The sequence below is a fragment of the Pongo pygmaeus genome, chromosome 19 (genome assembly GCF_028885625.2).
Source record: "Pongo pygmaeus isolate AG05252 chromosome 19, NHGRI_mPonPyg2-v2.0_pri, whole genome shotgun sequence".
Lineage (NCBI taxonomy): Eukaryota > Metazoa > Chordata > Mammalia > Primates > Hominidae > Pongo > Pongo pygmaeus.
The window spans coordinates 86,120,598-86,143,319 of NC_072392.2; the positions used below are offsets into that span (position 1 = coordinate 86,120,598).

A 22,722-nucleotide genomic window follows, 5' to 3' on the forward strand; every position below is an offset into this window, starting at 1 on the left:
TTAGTATTTTTTAAGAATGTCTAAAACGTTTAGTACCTCCACACACAATGTTTAGAAACAAACATGAACACAGAGAGATTTGTCTGTTGATAAGTAACTAATATGGTATTGTCCTTTTTCTTTCTTTTTTTTTTTTTTTTTTTTTTTTGAGATAGAGTCTCACACTGCCGCCCGAGGTGGAGTGCAGTGGAGCGATCTCGGCTCACTGCAACCTCTGCCCTCTGGGTTCGAGCTATTCTCCTGCCTGGTCCTCCCAGGTAGCTGGGATTACAGGTGCCCGCCACCATGCCCAGCTTAGTTTTAGTAGAGATGGGGTTTCACTATGTTGGCCAGGCTGGTCTCAAACTCCTGACCTCGTGATCCCCCGCCTTGGCCTCCCAAAGTGCTGGGATTACAGGTGTGAGCCACTGCGCCCAGCTGATATTGTCCTTTTTCTAATATTTTATTATTCATTGTAGAATTTGAAAACTACACTAATGCTGTTAAAGTTTTATTAGTATTAACTTTATTCATCATCCAGTTGTTCATGTTTTGAAGAACCACCATTTGGATGCAGAATGTTTTTGTTTGTTTGGAAAGGTCTTACTAGATTTGTAAGATTTTTTTTGGTTAAATTAAATTAAATTAAATTAATTTATTTATTTATTTATTTAGAGACGGAGTTTCACTCTTGTCGCCCAGGCTAGAGTGCAATGGCATGATCTTGGCTCACTGCAACCTCTGCCTCCTGGGTTCAATTGATTCTCCTGCCTTAGCCTCCCAAGTAGCTCGGATTACAGGCGTGCACCACCATGCCCAACTAAGTTTTGTATTTTTTGTTTTGTTTTGTTTTGTTTTTGAGACTCTCGCTCTGTCGCCCAGGCTGGAATGCAATGGCCGGATCTCGGCTCACTGAAAGCTACACCTCCCAGGTTCATGCCATTCTCCTGCCTCAGGCTCCTGAGTAGCTGGGACTACAGGCACCCACCACCAAGCCCGGCTAATTTTTTGTATTTTTAGTAGAGGTGGGGTTTCACCGTGGTCTCGATCTCCTGACCTTGTGATCCGCCCACCTCGGCCTCCCAAAGTGCTGGGATTACAGGCGTGAGCCACCACGCCCGGCCCTAAGTTTTGTATTTTTAATAGAGATGGGGTTTTGCCATATTGGTCAGGCTGGTGTCGAACTCCTGACCTCAGGTGATCTGCCCGCTTCGGCCTCCCACAGTGCTGGGATTACAGGCGTGAGCCACCGCATCTGACCTCATTTTATTCTTTTAGAAAATTTAAACATTTTCAGGTTTCTTGTTTTTGCAAAAGTTAGGATTTTTCCTTCAAAACTCCTTTATCACATTTAATAACAATTATCTATTTCTCTATATTTGGTCCCCAAAATTTTCCTAACAGATATTTTGGAATTAGGTTAACTTTATAAAGTCTTCATGAATTTTTGCCTTATCAACCTTACAATGAAACATTCTCATTTTATAAACTTATATGGCATTTAAAATGAATATAGACCCTTTTTAAAAAAAATGTTAGGTGCGTGTTATGCCTATGAACAAGTTTTTCTTTTAAAGGACATATAATACCAAAGTCTTACAAAACCATATTATAAATACTGAAGTCCTAATGAGGACAAGAAACACAGCCCTTCAGTTTAGTAGAGTGAATATGAATGTGTATGTGTGTGTATATACATATATATGGATTTCTTTGGTTTTTCCTTTCAGGTATAGACTTCAGACAGTAAAGTCCTTAGCTGGAGTGAGCCTGATGTTACGGTTACTGTGGGCAAGTTTGAGATGGGATGACATGGCGGCCAAGGCTCCTCCAGGAGGAGGGACTACACGGACAGGTAACGGGGAGAGGGGTTATTCTCTAATTGAAGTTTAAAAGCTAAAATCACAGGCCAGTCGCGGGCACTCATGCCTGTAATCCCAGCACTTTGGGAGGCTGAGGCGGGCGGATCACGAGGTCAGGAGATCCTGACCATCCTGGCTAACATGGTGAAAGCCCGTCTCTACTAAAAATACAAAAAATTACCTGGGTGTGGTGGTGGGCTCCTGTAGTCCCAGCTACTCGAGAGGCTGAGGCAGGAGAATGGCGTGAACCCTGGAGGCGGAGCTTGCAGTGAGCTGAGATTGTGCCACTGCACGACAGAGCGAGACTCTGTCTCAAAATAATAATAATAATAATAATAATAAAATATAATGCTTGTATTTTAAAAATACAGTTTTGGCCATGTGTGGTGGCTCTCACCTGTAATCCTAGCACTTTGGGAGGCCAAGGCAAGAGGATCACTTGAGGCCAGGAGTTTGTGACCAGCCTGGACAACATAATGAGACTTTGTCTCTTCAAAACTCTAATTTAAAAAGAAAAAAATCAGCTAGGCCTTGTGTTTGTAGTACCTGCCACTTGGGAGGCTGGGACCAGGAGGATTGCTTGAGCCAGGAGTTCAAGGTTGCAGTGACTGTGGTCCACTAATGTCTTCCAGTCTGGATAACAGAGCAAAACCCTGTCTCTTAAAAAAATTTTTTTTTCACATACAGCTTTGTTGAAGTTTGGCACATGCTATAAAATCCCAGGGGCCAGGAGGGGAGGTTCAGATTATAAAGTGAGTCACTTATGTGTGAACCAGTCTACATTTTTTAAAAGACATTTATTATTGTTTAATTAAAAATTTAAACTAAGACTTCTGGAGGCCTGTGCTTGCTGCTTCTGTCCTAGGCTTTTTATTATTTTGATTGAGTATTGCCACCAGGAGCTCAGCTATACCCAGCAGCATTTTGTTTCATTTAGGAATTTGCAGTGAGGAAGAAGCTCGGTATTGTTGCAGTCTCGCAGTGATCCTGCTAGATGTTAGTGATCCTATTAATTAAGTCAGGTGTTTCCAAAAGTTTATTCCACATGTGTCTCTTTTTGAAAGCACCAGATGTACCTTTTTAGTCTCTGAGTATTTCAGTTGGTTATTAATACTATTGAATTAAATCACCATAGAAACATCTGAAACTGAAATCACAACAACAGAAATAATTAAGAGGAGAGATGTTGGTCCTTATGGCATTCGATCTGAATATTGTATCAGGAAAATCATTTGTCCCATTGGAGTTCCAGAAACACCAAAAGGTAAGGAATAGAAAGAATTCTGTTCTTTCATTATTAACCTGTTAACCGTGTATTTTATGAATTGAAATTTGATATAATTTTTTCTTCTCTGTTCACCTTTTAAAAAAGACATTTTTTACAATTACCAAATTTTGAAAATGATATTAAAGTAATAAACATATCAAGATTCTGGTAGGTACACATTGATGCCTATAAGCCTTGTTCCAAGCACAGCAAAGGGCTATAATAATACCTCTTGTAATTAAGATGTGAGACATTGATTGACCCCAGACCAGCAGCTCCTGGAGAGCAGCCATCTCCTATGTCTGGTTTATTGAAGTCATGGCAGCTAGTACCGAATCTGATATGTAAGTGGGTCAATAAAGGTTTCTTAAGGATTAAAACTATTGTGAAATACTTCAGTGCTCAAGGTAGAGATAATCTAAGAGGCATAAAGAGTTACTCAAGAAATGTTTATAGAGCACCAATACAATAGGCACTGGGTGGCAAATACATAGAAGAATGATATTTGGCCCCTAATCTCAAGGAAGCAAAGAAAAGCTTATAGTATTATAATATCAGTGTTATATGTGTTGCAGTAAGCTAATAGAGTAATATTGGAAAAGAAGATTAACACTAATTTATAGATAATTATGAATGTCTACTTAGAAAATTCATGAGAATTAAAAGTATTAGCACTAATAGGAGTTCATTGTAGTATCCAGATTGAAAATATATAAATTCCATTTTATTTTATATAAACAATAAAAATATTTAGGAAAAAACCTAGTAAGAAATGTATAAAAGGCCGGGTACAGTGGCTCACACCTGTAATTCCAGGACATTGGGAGGCCAAGACAGGTGGATTACTTGAGCCCAGGAGTTCGACCCCAGCCTAGACAGTGTAGTGAAACCCTATCCCTACAAAACATACAAAAATTACAAAAATAGTGGTAACGTGCACGCCTGTAATCCCAGCTACTCAGGAGGCTGAGACCTGAGAATCGCTTGAGCTTGGGAAGCGGAGGTTGCAGTGAGCTGAGATCGCACCACTGCACTCCAGTCTGGGTAACAGATTGAGACTCCGTGTCAAAAAAAAAAAAAAAAAAAAAGAGAAAAGAAATACAGGCCAGGCATGTGGCTCAAGCCTGTAGTCCCAGCACTTTGGGAGGCCAAGGCGGGCAGATCACTTGAGATCAGGAGTTTGAGACCAGCCTGGCCAACATAGCAAAACCCCATCTTTACTAAAAATACAAAAAATTAGCGGGGTGTGGTGGTACACACGTGTAGTTCCAGCTACTTGGGAGGGTGAGGCGGGAGAATCACTTATACTCAGGGGGCAGAGGTTGCAGTGAGCCAAGATTGTGCCACTGCATTCTAGCATGGGCAACAGAGTGAGACTCCATCTCCAAGTAAATAAATAAATAAAAAGATAATGTCCTTAGATAGAAACATAGTGTTTTTATAAAAGTTAGTTCTCCCCAAATGTATACAGTTAATTTTTGAAACTTGATTAAATTAAATTGGAAGTTCTTCTTGGAGAATAACCTTTTTGAAAAGAGTACCAATGAAGCAATACCTGTTCCTAGTAGATGATAAATTTTAGCTTACTTAAAACAGCGGCCAGGCGTGCTGGCTCACGCCTGTAATTCCAACACTTTGGGAGGCCAAGGCGGGTGGGTCATTTGAGGTCAGGAGTTCAAGACCAGCCTGGCCAACATGGTGAAACCCTGTCTCTTCTAAGAATACAGAAATTAGCCGGACATGGTATTACACACCTGTAGTCCCAGCTACTTGGGAGGCTGAGGCAACGAGAACCGGTAAACCCAGGATGGGGGTGTTGCAGTGAGCCAAGATCACACCACTGTACTCCAGCCTGGCCAACAGAGCAAGAGTCTGTCTCCAAAAAAAAAAAACTGAAAATCACAAGGTCGTCCTGGCACAGAAAGAGCTCTGTTGATGGGCAGAGACACAGATGGGGGATGTACCTGACAGGCCTTCAGTCTCCTTGACCCCACAGCCTCTGATGCAAACCACTGCACTCCCCTAAAATCACTTTTCTTTGGCTTGTATCCCTTTGTACAATTCAGGTCCTGCTTCCATTTCCGTTTCCTTCTGCTGCTTCCTTGTGATTGAATATATGGGAAGGTTCAATGCTTGTCCCTCTCTACTTTTTATTTTTTAAATGTTTTTATGAGGAGATTTTATCTATTCTTAGATTTCACATCTCCCCTTTATATTGGTAACTCTCAAATCTCCCTTCTCTATGCGGTGATAGGGAAACACATATTGTACACCCAAGTGTGAGAAGAACATGCTAGGCTTTTGTAGGAAGTTGAATTCATGTTGGGGTCTGGAGGATGAATTGACATTAGTCAGATGAGCAGTGGGGGCTTGGAATAGTGCTCCAGGTGTATAAAGGCTCATAAGCCTTTTATTTTGGGGGTCAACAAACCACAGCCCATGAGCCTTGGCCTACCCTGCTTTTATAAATGAAATTTGATTGGAACACAGCCACATTTACTCACTTATGTATTGTCTTTGGCTGCTTTCATGATACAAAGGCACAGCTGAGTAGCTGCAGCAGAGACCATCTGGCTATTTAAGAAGAAGTTTGCCAACCACTTTTTCATAGTAGAAGATGCCAGAAGTACTTTAATTTTAGAAGCAATATTGCTTAAAATATTCTGATTTCCTTTCCAAAGAAACACCTACACCTCAGAGGAAAGGCCTTCGATCAAGTGCACTGCGGCCAAAGAGACCAGAAACGCCCAAGCAAACTGGCCCTGTTATTATTGAAACCTGGGTAGCAGAAGAAGAGCTGGAATTGTGGGAGATCAGGGCATTTGCTGAGAGGTAAGGAAATGGTTAATACCTGGTCAGCTATTTGAAGATTTTATCACTTCAGAATCAAGAAATTACTTTTTTTTTTTTTTTTTTTTGAGACAGGATCTTGCTCTGTCACCCAGGCTGGCATGCAGTGGCACAATCTTGGCTCACTGCAACCTCTGCCTCCCAGGCTCGAGTGATCCTCCCACCTCAGCCTCCCCAGTACCTGGGACTACAGGTGCATGCCACCACGCCCAGCTAATGTTTGTATTTTTTTGTACAGAGATGGGGTTTTGCTATGTTGTTCAGGCTGATCTTGAACTCCTGGGCTCAAGCAATCCACGCAACTTGGCCTCCCAAAGTGCTGGGATTACAGGCATGAGCTACCCTGCCTGGGGTGAAAGAACACTTTAATCATTTATTCAGTGCAGTAAAGTCCTAGCTTGACTTTACTCCACCTTTGATTTTAAGTGCTAGCTGTAAATAGTTTAGTAAGGTCCTCTCTCTCTCTCTCTCTCTTTTTTTTTTTTTTTTTGAAACAGAGTCTCGCTCTGTCAGCTAGGCTGGAGTGCAGTGGCATGATCTTGGCTCACTGCAACCTCTGCCTCCTGGGCTCAAGCAATTCTGCCTCAAACTCCTGAGTAGCTGGGATTACAGGGGTGTGCCACCATGCCCGGCTGATTTTTGTATTTTTAGTAGAGACGGGATTTTACCATGTTGGCCAGGCTGGTCTCGAACTCCTGACCTTGGGTAATCCACCCGCCTCAGCCTCCCAAAGTGCTGGGATTACAAGTGTGTGCCATCACGCCCGACCCTCTCTCTTATTTTTAATGTGTTGCCCATTTGTCGATTTCTAATGACCATAAATATTTTATCTTTATTTTTTATTTTATTTTATTTTTGAGACAGTTTCACTCTGTCCCCCAGGCTGGAGTGCAGTGGCGCGATCTCGGCTTACTGCAACCTCCACCTCCCAGATTCAAGCGATTCTCCTGCCTCAGCCTCCCAAGTAGCTGGGATTATTAAAGGCATGTGCCACCACGCCTGGCTGACTTTTTTTTTTTTTTTTCAAGATGGAGTCTTGCTCTGTCATCCAGGCTGGAGTGCAGTGGCACAATCTCGGCTCACTGCAAACTCTACCTCCCGGGTTCAAGCAGTTCTCCTGCCTCAGCCAGGCGGCCACCACCATGCCTGGCTAATATTTTTGTATTTTTAGTAGAGATGGGTCGAACTCCTGACCTCAAGCAATCCACCTGCCTCGGCCTCCCAAAATGCTGGGATTACAGGCATGAGCCACCGCACCCGGCCTGAGCCACTGTGCCCGGCTCCAGCTAACTTTTGTATTTTTAGTAGAGATGGGGTTTCACCATGTTGGCCAGGGTGGTCTTGCACTCTTGACCTCAAGTGATCTGCCTGCCTTGGCCTCCCACAGTGCTGGGATTACAGGCATGAGCCACCTCGCACAGCCAAATGTTTTATTTTTAAATTGAGATAATATCATACCTTTGTATGATGTGAAAATCAACCAGATTTCACTTTTATTAGATGCCAGATGCCTAATAGGATAGTTTCTGATAAGTTTCTCCTTTTTTTCCTGCAGAGTGGAGAAAGAAAAGGCACAAGCAGTTGAGCAACAGGCTAAGGTTAGTGAACAGAAGAAAGCAGAGGACATCAAGGCCCAAATGGAGGCTCTTTCAAAACAAAAGCACTTGACTTCCCATCAGCAGGGGGAGTTGGTGCTGGTCCCACTTGACAACATACGTACATTTTTTAGCCAAATTCATGCACAGTAATGATACATTCTTGTGGGTTTTGGTGTTTATTTTTTTGAGACAGTGTCTCACTATCACCCAGGCTGGAGTAGATCACAGCTCACCGAGCCTCGACCTCCCTGGTTCAAGCGGTCCTCAGCCTCCCTAGTAGTTGAGACTACAGGCACACACCACCATGCCCAGCTAATATTTGTATTTTTTGTAGTGATAGGGCTTAGCCATGTTCCCCAGGCTGATCTCAAACTCCTGGACTCAAGCGATCCACCTGCCTCAGCCTCCCAAAGTGCTGGAATTTTAGGTGTGATCCATTGCACCCATCCAGGTTTTTTTTTTTTTTTTAAGTGTATCTCACATATATCTTATTGTCATTATTTGAAAACAGCTCTGTGGGTACACCAAGCTATGGTTTTGTAAAAAGTACACATATTTGGAGGACATCTGAAATAAGATTTCTATTATTTATTATCTTTAGAGTTTCATAAATAATTTCTGAAAATAATTTTTTCTTGTGCATTTCGAATCTGGAAAATTTCTGTAGTCTATGAAAAAGCAAAGTATACTAAAACTCCATAAGAGTTTGTTGTAATTGATTATTATAAAGCTACTGATGGTTTCTTAGTGTTTTCATACTGTAAATAATGTGCCATGGCCAGGTGCAGTGGCTCATGCCTGTAGTCCCAGCATTTTGGAAGTCCAAGGCAGGAGGATCCCTTGAGTCCAGGGGTTTGAGACCAGCCTGGGCAACATAGGGAGACCCTGTCTCTAATAAAAGAAAAAAAACAAAATTTTAAAAATAAAAATACAATGTGCCATATGTGCCTAAACATTGAGGACCTGAATAAAAGATGATTACCACTTATTCCTATTGAGAAAATACTATAAAAGTTTTTACCAACTTCAGTATATAAACATTGAGGATACAAGTGAATAGATATATCTATATACAGTATTACTAACATAGTTATACATAACTAAAAATTGCATATAAACCAAATTATTTGTTTCAAACTAGTTTTCCCTTGCATTCTATAAAACATTTTTTCAAATTCTTGTGTATCTTTCAGTTTACTATAGGTCCTTATCTTCACTTACATCAAAGTTTGAGATGATAGCACTTTTGGATTCTATGTATGATGCTCTCTGTCACAGGAAATCAATCACTAAACCCAAATATCTATAACAACTGGCTAGTTGTATTGTTTTTTATTTTATTGGGTGTATTTTCTCATCTCTGCAATGTAACCTAACGTATTACTTTTTTTTTTTTTTGAGACAAGGTCTCACTCTCTTGCCCAGGCTGCCGGAGTGCAGTGGAAGGATCATGGTTCACCACATTCTCAATCTCCTGGGCTCAAGCAATCTACCCACCTCAGCTTCCCAAGTAACTGGGACTACAGGCATGCACCACCGTGTCTGGCTGATTTTTGTGTTTTTTTGTAGAGATAGGACTTTTGCCATATTGCCCAGGCTAGTCTTGAACTCCTGAGCTCAAGCGATCTGCCTACCGGGGCCTCCCAAAGTGCTGAGATAGCGAGCACCACTGCATTTGGCCCTAATATACTACTTTTTTTTTTTTTGAGATGGAGTCTCACTCTGTCACCCAGGCTGGAGTGCAGTGGCGCGATCTCGGCTCACTGCAAGCTCCGCCTCCTGGGTTCACACCATTCTCCTGCCTCAGCCTCCCGAGTAACTGGGACTATAGGCACCCACCACCACGCCTGGCCAATTTTTTGTATTTTTAGTAGAGACGGGGTTTCACTGTGTTAGCCAGGATGGTCTCGATCTCCTGACCTCGTGATCCGCCTGCCTTGGCCTCCCAAAGTGCTGGGCTTACAGGCGTGAGCCACCGCACCCAGCCAGTATATTACTTTAAAAAATTTATTTAAAATGCTTATTTATGAAGATAGCTAACACTTCAACTTTGAAGGCATATCCTCCTATAAATAAAGTACTAATATATCTGTTCTATTTCTTTGCCTCCTTTTTTTTTTTAGAGATAAGGTCTTGCTCTGTTGCTGAGGCTGGAGTGTAGTGATGAGATCATAGCTCATTGCAACTTTGAATTCCCGGGCTTAAGGTGATCCTCCGGCCTCAGCCTCCTGAGTGGCTGGAGCTACGGAAACACTACCACACCCACCTTTGCCTCCCTCTTTTTTTTTTTTTTTCTTTCTTTTTTTTAACTGATTTAATCAGGTGATGTCTCTAAGAGTTGAAAACTAAGCTCTTTTTCTTCTGAGGAATGAGAAATTGTGTAAAGTACTTTATATTATATTCAGGTATATAGGATAGGTACAAAAGTAGTCCTAAAAAAATTGGACATGTTGTCATAGGTGAGCAGTTTGCAAAGGTAGGAGATAGTGGTGCAGGATTGGAATTTGATTTTAGCAGACATCCCAACATGACCCTTAACTAGCTCTGTGGCCTTGGGCCAGTTACACAACCTCTCTAGTCTCCGTTTCCTCAGCTTATAAGATAATGAAGGTAAAGCATCTGCCACCAGGTTTGAAATAAATTTCACCTGTTGTTTTACATGTGTATGGTTATACTGTTACTCATCACACCACTGTTGATAAGCTGTTAGAAAAGTTTAGCAATCTATAATAAAGGATATACAGAATATCTTTAATAACTGTAGTTTTAAAGATCGTATTATACTACTCTGTATATTATAAAGTATTTTTCTGTAAAAATATTTGAATGTATAATAGAAGAAGTCTAGGAAAACTATTCTATAATTTTCAGCTTGCTTGATTGCAGGTTTGCCAACTTTAATAATAGTGTCATTAACTATTGACATGTTTTTATAGTTGGATAAATTAACATTACAGTGAAACAGAAACCTTCCACAGCTCCATTTGTTCTCAGCTCTGAATCTCACTGCTGATAAGCATGGTGTTTCTGTCTCCAGTAAGCTTACCCACATCTCTGTTGTTTTCAGTCTGAAACCTTGGATATTTGTACAAGCCAGAAAAACTTGATATAAAATTTTCTGCTATGAACAGCTTAGTACTTTTAATGTTATATATGTGGTATAGAGACATGAAAATACTGCCTTCATAGATAGGTACCTTGGAGGAATTAAAAATATATATATGGCCTTCATCAAGAAATTAAATTCAGGTAATTTTTTTTTTTTTTTTAAGAGATGGAGTCACTCTGTCACCCAGGCTGGAGTGCAGTGGCATGATCTCAGCTTACTGCAACCTCTGCCGCCTGGGTTCAAGCAATTCTTCTGCCTCAGCCTCCCGAGTAGTTAGAATTACAGGCATGAGCCACAATGCTTGGCTTATTTTTGTATTTTTAGTAGAGGTGGGGTTTCACCATATTGGCCAGGCTGGTCTAGAACTCCTGACCTCAGGTGATCCGCCCACCTCAGCCTCCCAGAGTGCTAGGATCACAGGTGTGAGCCACCGCAGCCAGCCATAAATACGGGTAAATTTATATGGACATATATTCTTTTTGGAGGTAAAATACTTCAGAAATGTAGTGGAATTTCTTAAGGTGAGAGAAATTGTGGACAGACTTCTTGTAGAATGGTATTGTTTTTATTTAGAACTATTTTGATTCATGTTTCCTCTCCCTCACTTTTTTAGAAACGACTGGAACAGCAGAAACCGACAGTGATTGCAACTTCCACTACTTCCCCAACAAGCAGTACAACCAGTACCATCTCTCCAGCACAGAAGGTTATGGTGGCCCCCATAAGTGGCTCAGTTACTACTGGAACCAAAATGGTACTAACTACTAAAGTTGGATCTCCAGCTACAGTAACATTCCAACAAAACAAGAACTTTCATCAAACCTTTGCTACGTGGGTTAAGCAAGGCCAGTCAAATTCAGGTATGGAACTATCATTAAGTAAAAGATTACTTTGGTTCAGGAAAAAGAATTTTCAACCCTTTAGCTACTGAAATGAAACATTTTTTTAGAAGATTGTTTTTCTTTTGCAGCCAGTTGAGCAAACAAGCTGTAACAGTTGGTTTGTTACAAATAATGTTCATAATATTACATTAGCAAACTCCTCTCTTACATTATTTCACTTTCAACATTTACATAGTTCACTTTGAGTGGAGAGGAATGTTTTTATTAAAAATACAAAATGAGCCACATTTCATGCATTGGTGCCCTTTCCTAGAAGTCACTACGTTGCTGGTTATTTTAAATCTAAAGCTTATTAAATGTCTTATACCCCATTAGCCACCAGCACAGCTGCCACATCTGCTACAACCATTGCCAGCACAGGTCAGACGTTCCAAATTACAGGCAATCCAGTCACTATGGCAGGAAAAGTAATTACCAAACTGCCACTTCCTGCAAACAGCAAGATTGTCGCTGTAAATGTGCCAGCAACACAAGGAGGTAAGGGAAATGTGAAGAGTTTTAATTCACATTTGCCAGATCATACTGTTGCCATTATTTTTCATCTCCTTTTCACTGATTTCAGTCCTTGGATCTCACATTCTATGTAGCCCACTATAAAACCCTGCCACACGTAGTTTCTCCTCAGCAACCGAGCACCACGTAATGCTTTCCAATAAAGTGATAGTTTTTAATTATGGCTTCATCTTTTTTTAAGGCGTTGTTCAAGTACAGCAGAAAGTCCTGGGTATCATTCCATCAAGTACAGGTACCAGTCAGCAAACCTTTACTTCATTCCAGCCCAGGACAGCCACAGTCACAATTAGGCCCAATACCTCAGGCTCTGGAGGAACCACAAGCAATTCACAAGTAAGAATTCTTACAGACTTATTTGGTTTGATGTGTTGAGCCCATCACATTATTTTTAGAATGACTTCTTCCAAGACTAATCCAACTCAGTTTCCTTTGCCTATTACTGAATCTGTGACAGAGTACTGATTTGGAAAAAAATCTGTTATATTTCTGATAAGTGAAAATGGTACATGAAGTATTAATGTTTAACATTTAGTTAATGACACATTAGTATGGTTTATGAAGAATAATAATTGCTTTCTAGGATTTTATAAAGAAAATTTCTTTATGTAAAACAGTGGACAGCACTAGACCACCCAAGGAAGTGTGCTGTGCAGGCTCGCTAAGAAATTGAATTTAAAATGCTGGGCCAGTTGCAGCGGCTCACACCTGTAATCCGAACACTTTGGGAGGCGAAGGCGGGTGGATCACTTGAGCTCAGGAGTACAGGGCCAGCCTGGGCAACATGGTAAAACCCCGTCTCTACAAAAAATACAGAAATTAGCCAGGCGTGGTGGTGCTCACCTATAGTCCCAGCACCTCAGGAGGCTGAGGTGGGAGGATGGCTTGAGCCTGGGAGGGGAAGGTTGCAGTGAGCTGAGATTGTGCCACCACACTGTAGCCTGGGCAATAGAGCCAGACCTTGTCTCAAAAAAAAAAAAAAAATTAAAAAGTAATCAACAGTACTGTTAACTAGTTTGTTATCAGCTAATATGTGCACATATTAGATAACATCATTTCTTTTTTTGAGACAGAGTTTCAATCTTGTTCCCCAGGCTGGAATGCAATGGCGTGATCTCCGCTCACTGCAAACTCCGCCTCCTGGGTTCAAGCGATTCTCCTGCCTCAGCCTCTCAAGTAGCTGGGATTACAGGCACCCACCACCACGCCTGGCTGATTTTTGTATTTTTAGTAGAGATGGGGTTTTACCATGTTGGTCAGGCTGGTCTCAAACTCCTGACCTCAGGTGATCCACCTGTCTCGGCCTCCCAAAGTGCTGGGATTACAGGCCTGAGCCACCGCACCTGGCCCAGATATGTAATTTCTTTGTTAGTAGTATGGAAAAGTCTTAAAGTTTTGTAGACTAGCATTGTGGAAAAAGGTTTAAAGTTTTAAATTTTTGAAAATGTTCTGAACCTAACTATAAAACTGAAAATAAAATACTTTCTAGTTTCCCTTTTAAAACTACGAAAGGACCAGGGGCAGTAGCTCAAACCTGTAATGCCAGCACTTTGGGAGGCTGAGGCTAGAGGATCACTTGAGGCCAGCAGTTCCAGAACAACCTAAACAAAATGTCAAAACCCCATCTCTACTAAAAATATAAAAAATTAGCTGGGCATGGTGGCATGTGCCGGTAGTCCCAGCTATTCCCAGCTGCTTGGGAGGGTAAGGGACGAGAATTGCTTGAACCCACAAGGCAGAGGCCACAGTGAGCTGAGATGGTGCCACTGCACTGCCGTCTAAGTGACAGAGTGAGACTCTGTCTCAAAAAAAAAAAAAAAGAAGTTCAAGGATTAGCTGGGCCGGATGCGGTGGCTCACACCTGTAATCCCAGCACTTTGGGAAGCCTAGGGGGGCAGATCACGAGGTCAAGAGATCGAAACCAGCCTGGTCAATATGGTGAAACCCTGTCTCTACTAAAAATACAAAAATTAGCTGGGTGTGGTGGCACACGCCTGTAGTCCCAGCTACTTGGGAGGCTGAGGCAGGAGAATTGCTTGAACCTGGGAGGCGGAGGTTGTAGTGAGCCAACATTGTGCCACTGTACTCCCGCCTGGGTGAAAGAGCGAGACTCTGTCTCTAAATAAATAAATAAGCAAGACTGTCTCTAAATAAGTAAATGAATGAATGAATAGCTGGACATGGTGCCATTCACTCATAGTCCTAGCTTCTTGGGAGGCTGAGGCAGGAGGATTGCTTAAGCCCAAGAGTGAGCCAGGCTACGATAAGCTGTGATTGCATCACTGCATTCCATCTTGGGCAACAGAGTGAGACCCTGTCTTTAAAATAAATAAATAAATAAATAATTTTTAAAAAACTTTGAAAGAACATTTGGTTTCTGATCTTCCTGTTATATTCTGTGGGTTACAGGTATGGTCTGGAGCTTACAGAAAGTGGGACTCCACATTTTCCTGTGAGCACTAGTTACAGAGCAGAGCCTCGCTGGCACACGTTCCTTCCTTTTATTCCACAGGCTATTTTGGTATCAAGTGGCAGGGAATTTTGTATGATAGCATTTGAATTAAGTTTTCTTTCCTCAAAATTCCGTCTTTATTCTGATGTTTAATACAATTTAAAATGTAATGTTCAAGAGCCCCTGTCATTTCTGTAAACATTTTTATTAATATAGAATGTTTAAAGATCTTGTGTTCTAAGTCCATTATACTTTAGTCTTTTTAAAGCATTTTAATTCATTGTTCTTTGTGTCATTTATAGGTAATCACAGGGCCTCAGATTCGCCCTGGTATGACCGTGATTAGAACACCACTCCAACAGTCAACACTAGGAAAGGCAATTATTCGAACACCTGTGATGGTACAGCCAGGTATTTATCCATCCAGCATTATCATTTTACATCTCAACAGCCAGTCTAGGAAATATGTAATTCTCTGCATTTGGCACTACATATGAGAAATACAATTTGAATTAATACTTCAAAGCATGCTAAATTTCTAATCCATTGTGAGCTCTATTCATTGATATTATTTCATTTTGACATTGACAGTAAAATAGGTTGAAGTATGCTTATTAAAAATGTAACAGAAACCACTAATAAATAAAATACATAATTGAAGTAAAGAAAACAGTCTGTATAGCAAAAGACAGAAAATCAAGGAGACAGCAAAGAAACATATAAAACAAAATTACAAATGCAGTGCCAGACGTTCATTTATTACTCTTAATGTGAATACATTAAAACTACCATTTTAAAAGTTGAAGACTGGCCAGGCTAGGTGACTCTCCCCTGTAATCCCAGCACTTTGGAAGGCCAAGACAGGGGTATCACTTGAGCCCAGGAGTTCAAGGCCAGCCTGGCCAACATGGCGAAATGCCATCTCTACTAAAAATATAAAAAAATTAGCCAGGCGTGGTGCCTCATGCACCTATAATCCCAGCTACTGGGGAGGCTGAGGTGGAAGAATCGCTTGAACCCAGGAGGCAGAGGTTGCAATGAGCCAAGATCATGCCACTGCACTCCAGCTTGGGCAGCAGAGTGAGACCCTGTCTCAAAAAAGAAAAAAAGTTGAAGATGTTAAAGATTTTTTTTAAACCCTATACATTTATGAGAAATTTAGCTAAAGTCAAATTACTACAAAAGCTACAAAAGATAAAAAAACTAAAGATGGACACAGGCACACAAAATAAAGGCCATAAAAAGAAAGAAAAGACAAGGATGGCCGTACTGATACTGGACAGAATAAAATTCACTGTTTAATGAAAAGGAAAAATTTATGAAAAAGAGTCATTTTTTATTGGCTTAAAGATAAAGATCAGCCAGGCGCAGTTGCTCATGCCTGTAATCCCAGCACTTTGGGAGGCCAAGGCAGGCCAGATCACCTGAGGTCAGGAGTTTGAGACCATCCTGGCCAACATGGCGAAACCCTGTCTCTACAAAAATTAGCAGGGTGTGGAGGTGGGCACCTGTAATCCCAGCTACTCTACTCGGGAGGCTGAGGCAGGAGAGTCGCTTGAACCCAGGAGGCGGAGGTTGCAGTGAGCCGAGATTATGCCACTGTACTCCAGCCTGGGCAAAAAGAGTGAGACTCCGTCTGAAGGAAAAAAAAAAAAGGTAAAGATCGTGGCCAGGCACAGTAGCTCCAGCCTATAATCCCAAAACTTTGGGAGGCTGAGGCAAGAGGATCACTTGAAGCCAGGAGTTGGAGACCAGTCTGGGCAACATAGTGAGACCCCATCTCTACAAAAAATAAAAATTTAGCCAGGCGTCCTGGAGCACGCCTGTAGTCCCAGCTACTTGGGAGGCTGAAATGGGAGGATTGCTTGAGTCCAAGCATTGGAGGCTGCAGTGAAGTATGCTCATGCTACTGCACTCCAGCCTGGGAGACAGAGCACGACCTGTTTAAAAAAAAAAAGAAAAAAGATTGCAGTTAAGGTATAATCTTGAATCTTTATGAATTAAGTAACATGTCATATTAAAGTGTACAAAGCAAAACTATTTGAAATCAAGGAGAAATTAATAGGAACATAGTAAGCCACAGTTAAACTATGTATCAACTTTTGTACCTTCCAAAATACACATTCATTTAAAATATTTGTAGGCTTAACCCAGGCGCAGTGGCTCATGCCTGTAATCCCAGCAGTCCGGGAGGCCGAGATGGGCGGATCACCTGAAGTCAGGAGTTTGAGACCAGCCTGGCCAACATGGTGAAACCCCATCTTTACTAAAAATATAAAAATTAGCTAGGCATGGTGGTGGGCACCTGTAATCCCAGCTACTCGGGAGGCTGAGGCAAGAGAATTGCTTGAACCCAGGAGGCGGAGGTTGCAGTGAGCTGAGACCCTGCCATTGCACTCCAACGTGGGCAACAAGAGTGAAACTCCATCTCAGAAAAAAGAGAAATAATAATTCATAGGCTTTTTGGTGGAAAAGTAGTTCTTGAGTCATAGATAAAACCTTGATAAATTCCAAAAAATAAAATGTGTATAGGCCACATTCTTTATAGTAAAGCTAGAAGTTAATATTAAAATACTATATTATGCTGTAACAAGATGTGTTAGGAAATAAAAGACATGACCAGGCGCTGTGGCTCACACCTGTAATCCTAGCACTTTGGGAGGCCAAGATGGACAGATCACCCAAGGTCAGGAGTTCGAGACCAGCCTGGACAACATGGTGAAACCCCTTCTCTACTAAAAATACAAAAATCAGCTGGGTGTGATGGCGAGCACTTGTAATCCCAGCTACTCGGGAGGCTGAGGCGGGAGAATCACTGCATCCTTGGGAGGTGGGGGTTGCAGTGAGCCGAGATTGCACCACTGCACTGCAGCCTCGGCAACAATAGTGAAACTCTGTCTCAAAAAAAAAAAAAAGAAAAGATATTAGATATTATACTAATAACCTTAACTTGCTTAGAAGTATGTAAGTACAGCTGGGTGTGTGTGGTGGCTCACGCCTGTAATCCCAGTACATTGGGAGGCTGGCGGGTGGATCACGAGGTCGAGAGATCAAATCATCAACATAGTGAAACCCCGCCTGTACTAAAAATACAAAAATTAGCTGGGTGTGGTGGTGCACGCCTGTAGTCCCAGCCACTCGGGAGGCTGAGGCAGGAGAATCGCTTGAACCCAGGAGGCGGAGGTTGTGGTGAGCCGAGATGGCACCATTGCACTCCAGCCTGAGCAACAAGAGCGAAACTCTGTCTCAAAAAAAAAAAAAAGCATGTTGAGTACATTCTGAGTAACTTTTAAGTTAAAGATACATCAAATATGTAATTACAAAACAATTCTCAAATAGCAGCCTTAAGCCTTGAAGCCGCAGTTAAACTTAGAGGTGATTCAGTTTATTCAATACATATTTGAACACCTACTCTAGACAGCTGAAATAAATCAGTGAATAAAACAAACCAAAAATACCTCTATTCTTAATCAAAAGTTAGAAACATACGTGAAACAAGTTTCGAAAGAAAACAAGACCTGATGCGGTGGCTCACACCTGTAATCCCAGCACTTTGGGAGACCAAGGCAGTCAGATCACTTGAACCTATTAGTTCTAGACATCTTGGGCAAAGTAGTGAGACCCCCATCTCTACAAAAAATTTCTAAAAAATTAGCCAGGCGTGGTGGCATATGCCTGTGGTTTCAGCCACTTGGGAGGCTGAGGCAGGAGGATCACATGGGCCCAAGAGGTCAAGGCTGCAGGGAGCCACAATCTTGCCACTGCACCTCCAGCCTGGGTGACAGAGTGAAACCCTCTCTCAAAAAAAGAAAAAAGGAAAGAAAATGAGGGAGGAAATGAAAGCACAAGTAATGATAATTACAAAACAGAAAAGACCAAAAAAATTAGACCATTATTTTGCAAGTCTAATCTAGGGAAAAGGGAAGAATATGCTCGTTCACAGAATTAGGAATGAAAAAGTACAATAAAAATAAAGTGAGCTTTTTTAACTCAAAAGGAATTGTAGATCACCTGAGGTCAGGAGTTCAAGACCAGCCTGCCCAACCTGGTGAAACCCTGTCTCTACTAAAAATGCAAAAATTAACCGGGAATGTTGGCAGGTGCCTATAATCCCAGCTACTCGAGGTTGAGGCAGGGAGAATTGCTTGAACCCTAGAGGCAGAGGTTGCAGTGAGCCAAGATTGCGCCACTGCACTCCAGACTGGGCGACAGAGTGAAACTCTCAAAAATGAAAAAAAGAATTTTGTATAGGTATCCTTGTAGTAAGACTTTCAGAAGTGTTACTATCCATACTTAGGATGTAAATCTATTCGAATAGCAAGACATAATTAAATATTGTGCTTAGAAATTGAATGTCTCAATGACATATCAACAGAAGAAATTTGAGAAGTTGCCATAATGTTACCTATAGCAAGGAATTACAGACTTCATGGTTTTACAGGTAAAGTTCTTGGAAATGGATAGGAAATAATTTTCTTATTATAAAAGATGGTTCCAGGGCATAAGGGGAAGGATAGATAAAATCTTTCCCATTTTACTAATTTAGCACCAATTCTAATATGAAATATAGCAGGGTTTTTTTTGTTTTGTTTTGTTTTAAGGCAATCGTCTTGCCTAAGTAGCATTTACCTGAGAAAAGAAAGGAAGATGGATTATTTCAGTTAATGCTGCAGGAACAATTGATAAGATTTAATATCTATTATGTGAGACAGGTAGCTACTAGGAAAGAGAACTAATATAAAGGAGAAAGTGAAATTTATAGGTGATGAATGTTTTCTATATACTTAGAAAACTGACAGTTGTGGTAAAATCGCCAGATAAACTGTAAATGCTGGTATTACTATGGATACACAGAGCCTTTGTTGCATAATGCCCTATGTAGCTACAAGTATGTGTTTGTCTGACATGCATAAGTGAATGTGTAGTTTCCAAACCACTCTCTTCTTCAGGGTTTTGCCACTTTTCTTCCCTGGAGTCTTGAATCCCCGGTGAGGATAGGGTTTGTATAATGAACTACCCAACCCTACCACCTGGCTGTGCAGCGCTCATTTAATGTACTTAAATGAAAGTCTGCCTTAAACGAATTAATTCTTAGTAGTAATACTCTAAAATAGCAACTGTCATATATTCATCATTTAGTCTGTGCCAGGGTGTATGTGTTTTGTACATAAGCATTCATTTAATCTTCATATAAAGCAGGTACTAATACTATCCCCATTTTACCAATGAGAAAATTGAAATTCAGAATGTTGAGTAATTTCCCAAGCTATTAATCTGGGATTCAAACCAGATTTATCTGATTCCGAAGTCCAGATATTCATTTATTCATTCAACAATTATTCAATACTACCTGTGTGCCAGATGCTGTTCCAGGCCCAAATGGCCATGGTTATAAACTAATCAGACAAAATAATGCCCTCATGAAACTTATAGTCTAGTGGAAAATGCAGATAATAATGAGGTAAATTAATTATACGTATATTTAAATATACTGTATAATAATATATGAATTTTACACATATATCATGTTAAATAATGAAAAGTACTGGCCAGGCACGATGGCTCACACCTAATATCCCAGCACTTTGGGAGGCTGAGGCAGGTGGATCACCTGAGGTCAGGAGTTCAAGACCAGCCTGGCCAACATGGTGAAACCCCATCTCTACTAAAAATACAAAAATTAGCGGGGCATCATGGTGGGTCCCTGTAATCCCAGCTACTAGGGAGGCTGAGGCAGGAGAATCGGACTTTGTCAAAAAAAAAAAAAAAAGAAAAGAAAAGTACTTAGAAAAACTGAGGGGAGGAACGATAATGTTTAGAGTTGGGATTTGGGAATGATTTGCAGGGAGGGTTGAAATTTTAGGAAGGATGGCCTGAGAAGGGCTCACTAACAAGATGAAATTTGGATAAAGACCTGAAGGAAATGAGAGAGCTGTGGAGCTGTGCAGATATATGAGGAAAGAGTGTTTTATGAAAAATAAACAGCAAATGCAAGGGCCCTGAGGCAGGAGTGGACCTGGTGACATTGAAGGGATGGGTAGCCAGTGGGTTTCGGGGGACCCAAGGAGGACAAGAAGTGGGAGTCAAAGGAGTTATGGTCAGAGAGGTGGAGGGTGGGTGGGTGTGGGTTGTGTCTTCAGGTGTGCACAGATCACACTGGAACTTATCCCTCTTCCTACGCCACACTAGCTTTTCCTAAGATGAGATCCGGCCAGGTACAGTGGCTCACGCCTGTAATCCCAGCCCTTAGGGAGGCCAAGGCAGGTGGATCACCTGTGGTCAGGAGTTCAAGACCAGCCTGGCCAACATGGCAAAACCCCATCTCTATTAAAATACAGAAAATAGCCAGGCATGGTGGTGCAGCCTGTAATCCCAGCTATTTGGGAGGCTGAGGCAGGAGAATCGCTTGAACCCAGGAGGCAGAAGTTGCAGTGAGCTGAGACTGCCCCTCAGCCTGGGCAACAGAGCGAGACTTCACAGACCCTCGGAGTACAGTCAGAAATTATTAAATTTTTGAATTTCCATTTTGATCTAAAAATAAATTGATATATACCTATTGGAGATCATCTGGGTGGCTTATAAAAATCAATCAGTACCAATCCTTTTATCTGTCTCTGCTTATGATGGCAATGTATCTGTACCAGGTGATCTCTGGAAGTGGTAACTTTTCATGTATTGTTTCTCAAACTACAATGCAAGAACATAGCGCTGGGATATAGGAGTTGTCAAAGACCTTGGCCACACTATGTTATGCTGTCTTTCAGTTCATCTTGAATAAATGAATGAGAATAACCAAGAAAAATTTAGAAGAAAGAGTAATAATGGAAAACTTGTACTACCAGTTGTTAAAGCATATTATAAAGCCACCAAAATTAGCATGATACCAAAGGAAGCAACACAGATAGTTACAGAGGCATTTTATATATATATATGTGGGAATTGGCTGCATGACAGTGGTGTCATTTTGCATCAGTAAATGATACTAGAATAATTGGTTTATAGTTTGGGGGGAAAATAGACTTCCGTGTTATAACATATACTAGGACTAAGAACATTCTTGGGGGGATATATCTAATGAGAGAATACAAGAGAACTTTGCAAGCAATAATTAAAGCCAAAATTTTTAAAAAGACTAGTCTGTTTGGCCACATTTTTTAAAATTGCAAGTTTAGAAATAACATAGATGGCAAAGTGGAAAAAACATTCTTTAAAAATATGTGTTAAATAAGTAGGAAAAGAAATGGGCAGAGTGTGGAGAGAGAATTCACAAATGAAGAACAATGACTTAAAACAGTTTTTAATGCCAACCTGTGGTAATTGACGAAATTTAGCACTGTGATACATGATACTATTTGCAGTTGCGTGAATATTTTACTTTACTGGTGATATCAATGGTTGGCAGGGTTCAGTGAAATAGGCACACAGAGGTGGCAGTAGTGTGAATTGGAATAACCTTTCAAAACTTCAACTTAGTACTATATTCCTACTATGAACCCAGTCATATTTTTTGGAGGGTTACTTTAAAGAAATAATCAGAAGCACCCAAAAATGGATAAGCAGGGATTTTACCATGGCATTAGTTTAACGATAACAACAACAACAAAAAGGTGTGGGGGAGGTATTCTGAATGTCAAAATAAGTTTCATTTTATACATGTACAGTAATATGAAGTATCATTCAGCCATTAAGAGAAACACAAAGAAATATATGTGTATTCACAGATGGAAAAAAGGCAGCAAGTAAATATTAAAAGCTTGAGAAATTTGATGTTATTCAGTAGTTAGTAATGAGTCTGTAAACGTCAAATTAGCTGCCAGAAAATTATTCTTAGCAACTGTTCTACGTGGGGGAAAATTCCACTTGCCTATTCTAGTTTCAGCAAGTTAAACTAAAAAGAGGTTTATGGAAAACTGTAGAGCCATTCCAGTGCAACTTCATTCATTCAATAGACATTGAACAATTACTATGAAAGCATTATTTGGGCCAGGTGCGGTTGCTCATGCCTGTAATCCCAGCAGTTTGGGAGGCCAAGGCAGGCAGATCACGAGGTCAGGAGATCAAGACCATCCTGACTAACACAGTGAAACCCCATCTCTATTAAAACAAATACAAAAAATTAGCCAGGTGTGGTGGGACATGCCTGTAGTCCCAGCAACTCAGGAGGCTCAGGCAGGAGAATCGCTTGAACCCAGG

General features: G+C 41.0%; 1 protein-coding gene across 31 annotated transcripts in view; it reads left to right on the forward strand.

Annotated features, from left to right (window-relative positions):
- The window catches only part of BPTF (bromodomain PHD finger transcription factor), a 157,516-nt gene that overhangs the window by 91,609 nt on the left and 43,185 nt on the right, over window positions 1-22,722 (forward strand). For 22 of the 31 annotated variants that reach the window (XM_063656485.1, XM_063656483.1, XM_063656488.1 and 19 more), the window contains 8 exons: window positions 1,710-1,834; window positions 2,977-3,105; window positions 5,790-5,940; window positions 7,514-7,556; window positions 11,279-11,525; window positions 11,883-12,044; window positions 12,262-12,413; window positions 14,832-14,940. In XM_063656485.1, the coding sequence (XP_063512555.1) occupies window positions 1,710-1,834; window positions 2,977-3,105; window positions 5,790-5,940; window positions 7,514-7,556; window positions 11,279-11,525; window positions 11,883-12,044; window positions 12,262-12,413; window positions 14,832-14,940 (1,118 nt within the window). The remainder of the gene's footprint in view (window positions 1-1,709; window positions 1,835-2,976; window positions 3,106-5,789; window positions 5,941-7,513; window positions 7,557-11,278; window positions 11,526-11,882; window positions 12,045-12,261; window positions 12,414-14,831; window positions 14,941-22,722) is intronic. The other 9 variants (XM_063656486.1, XM_063656494.1, XM_063656493.1 and 6 more) reach the window with 1 other exon arrangement.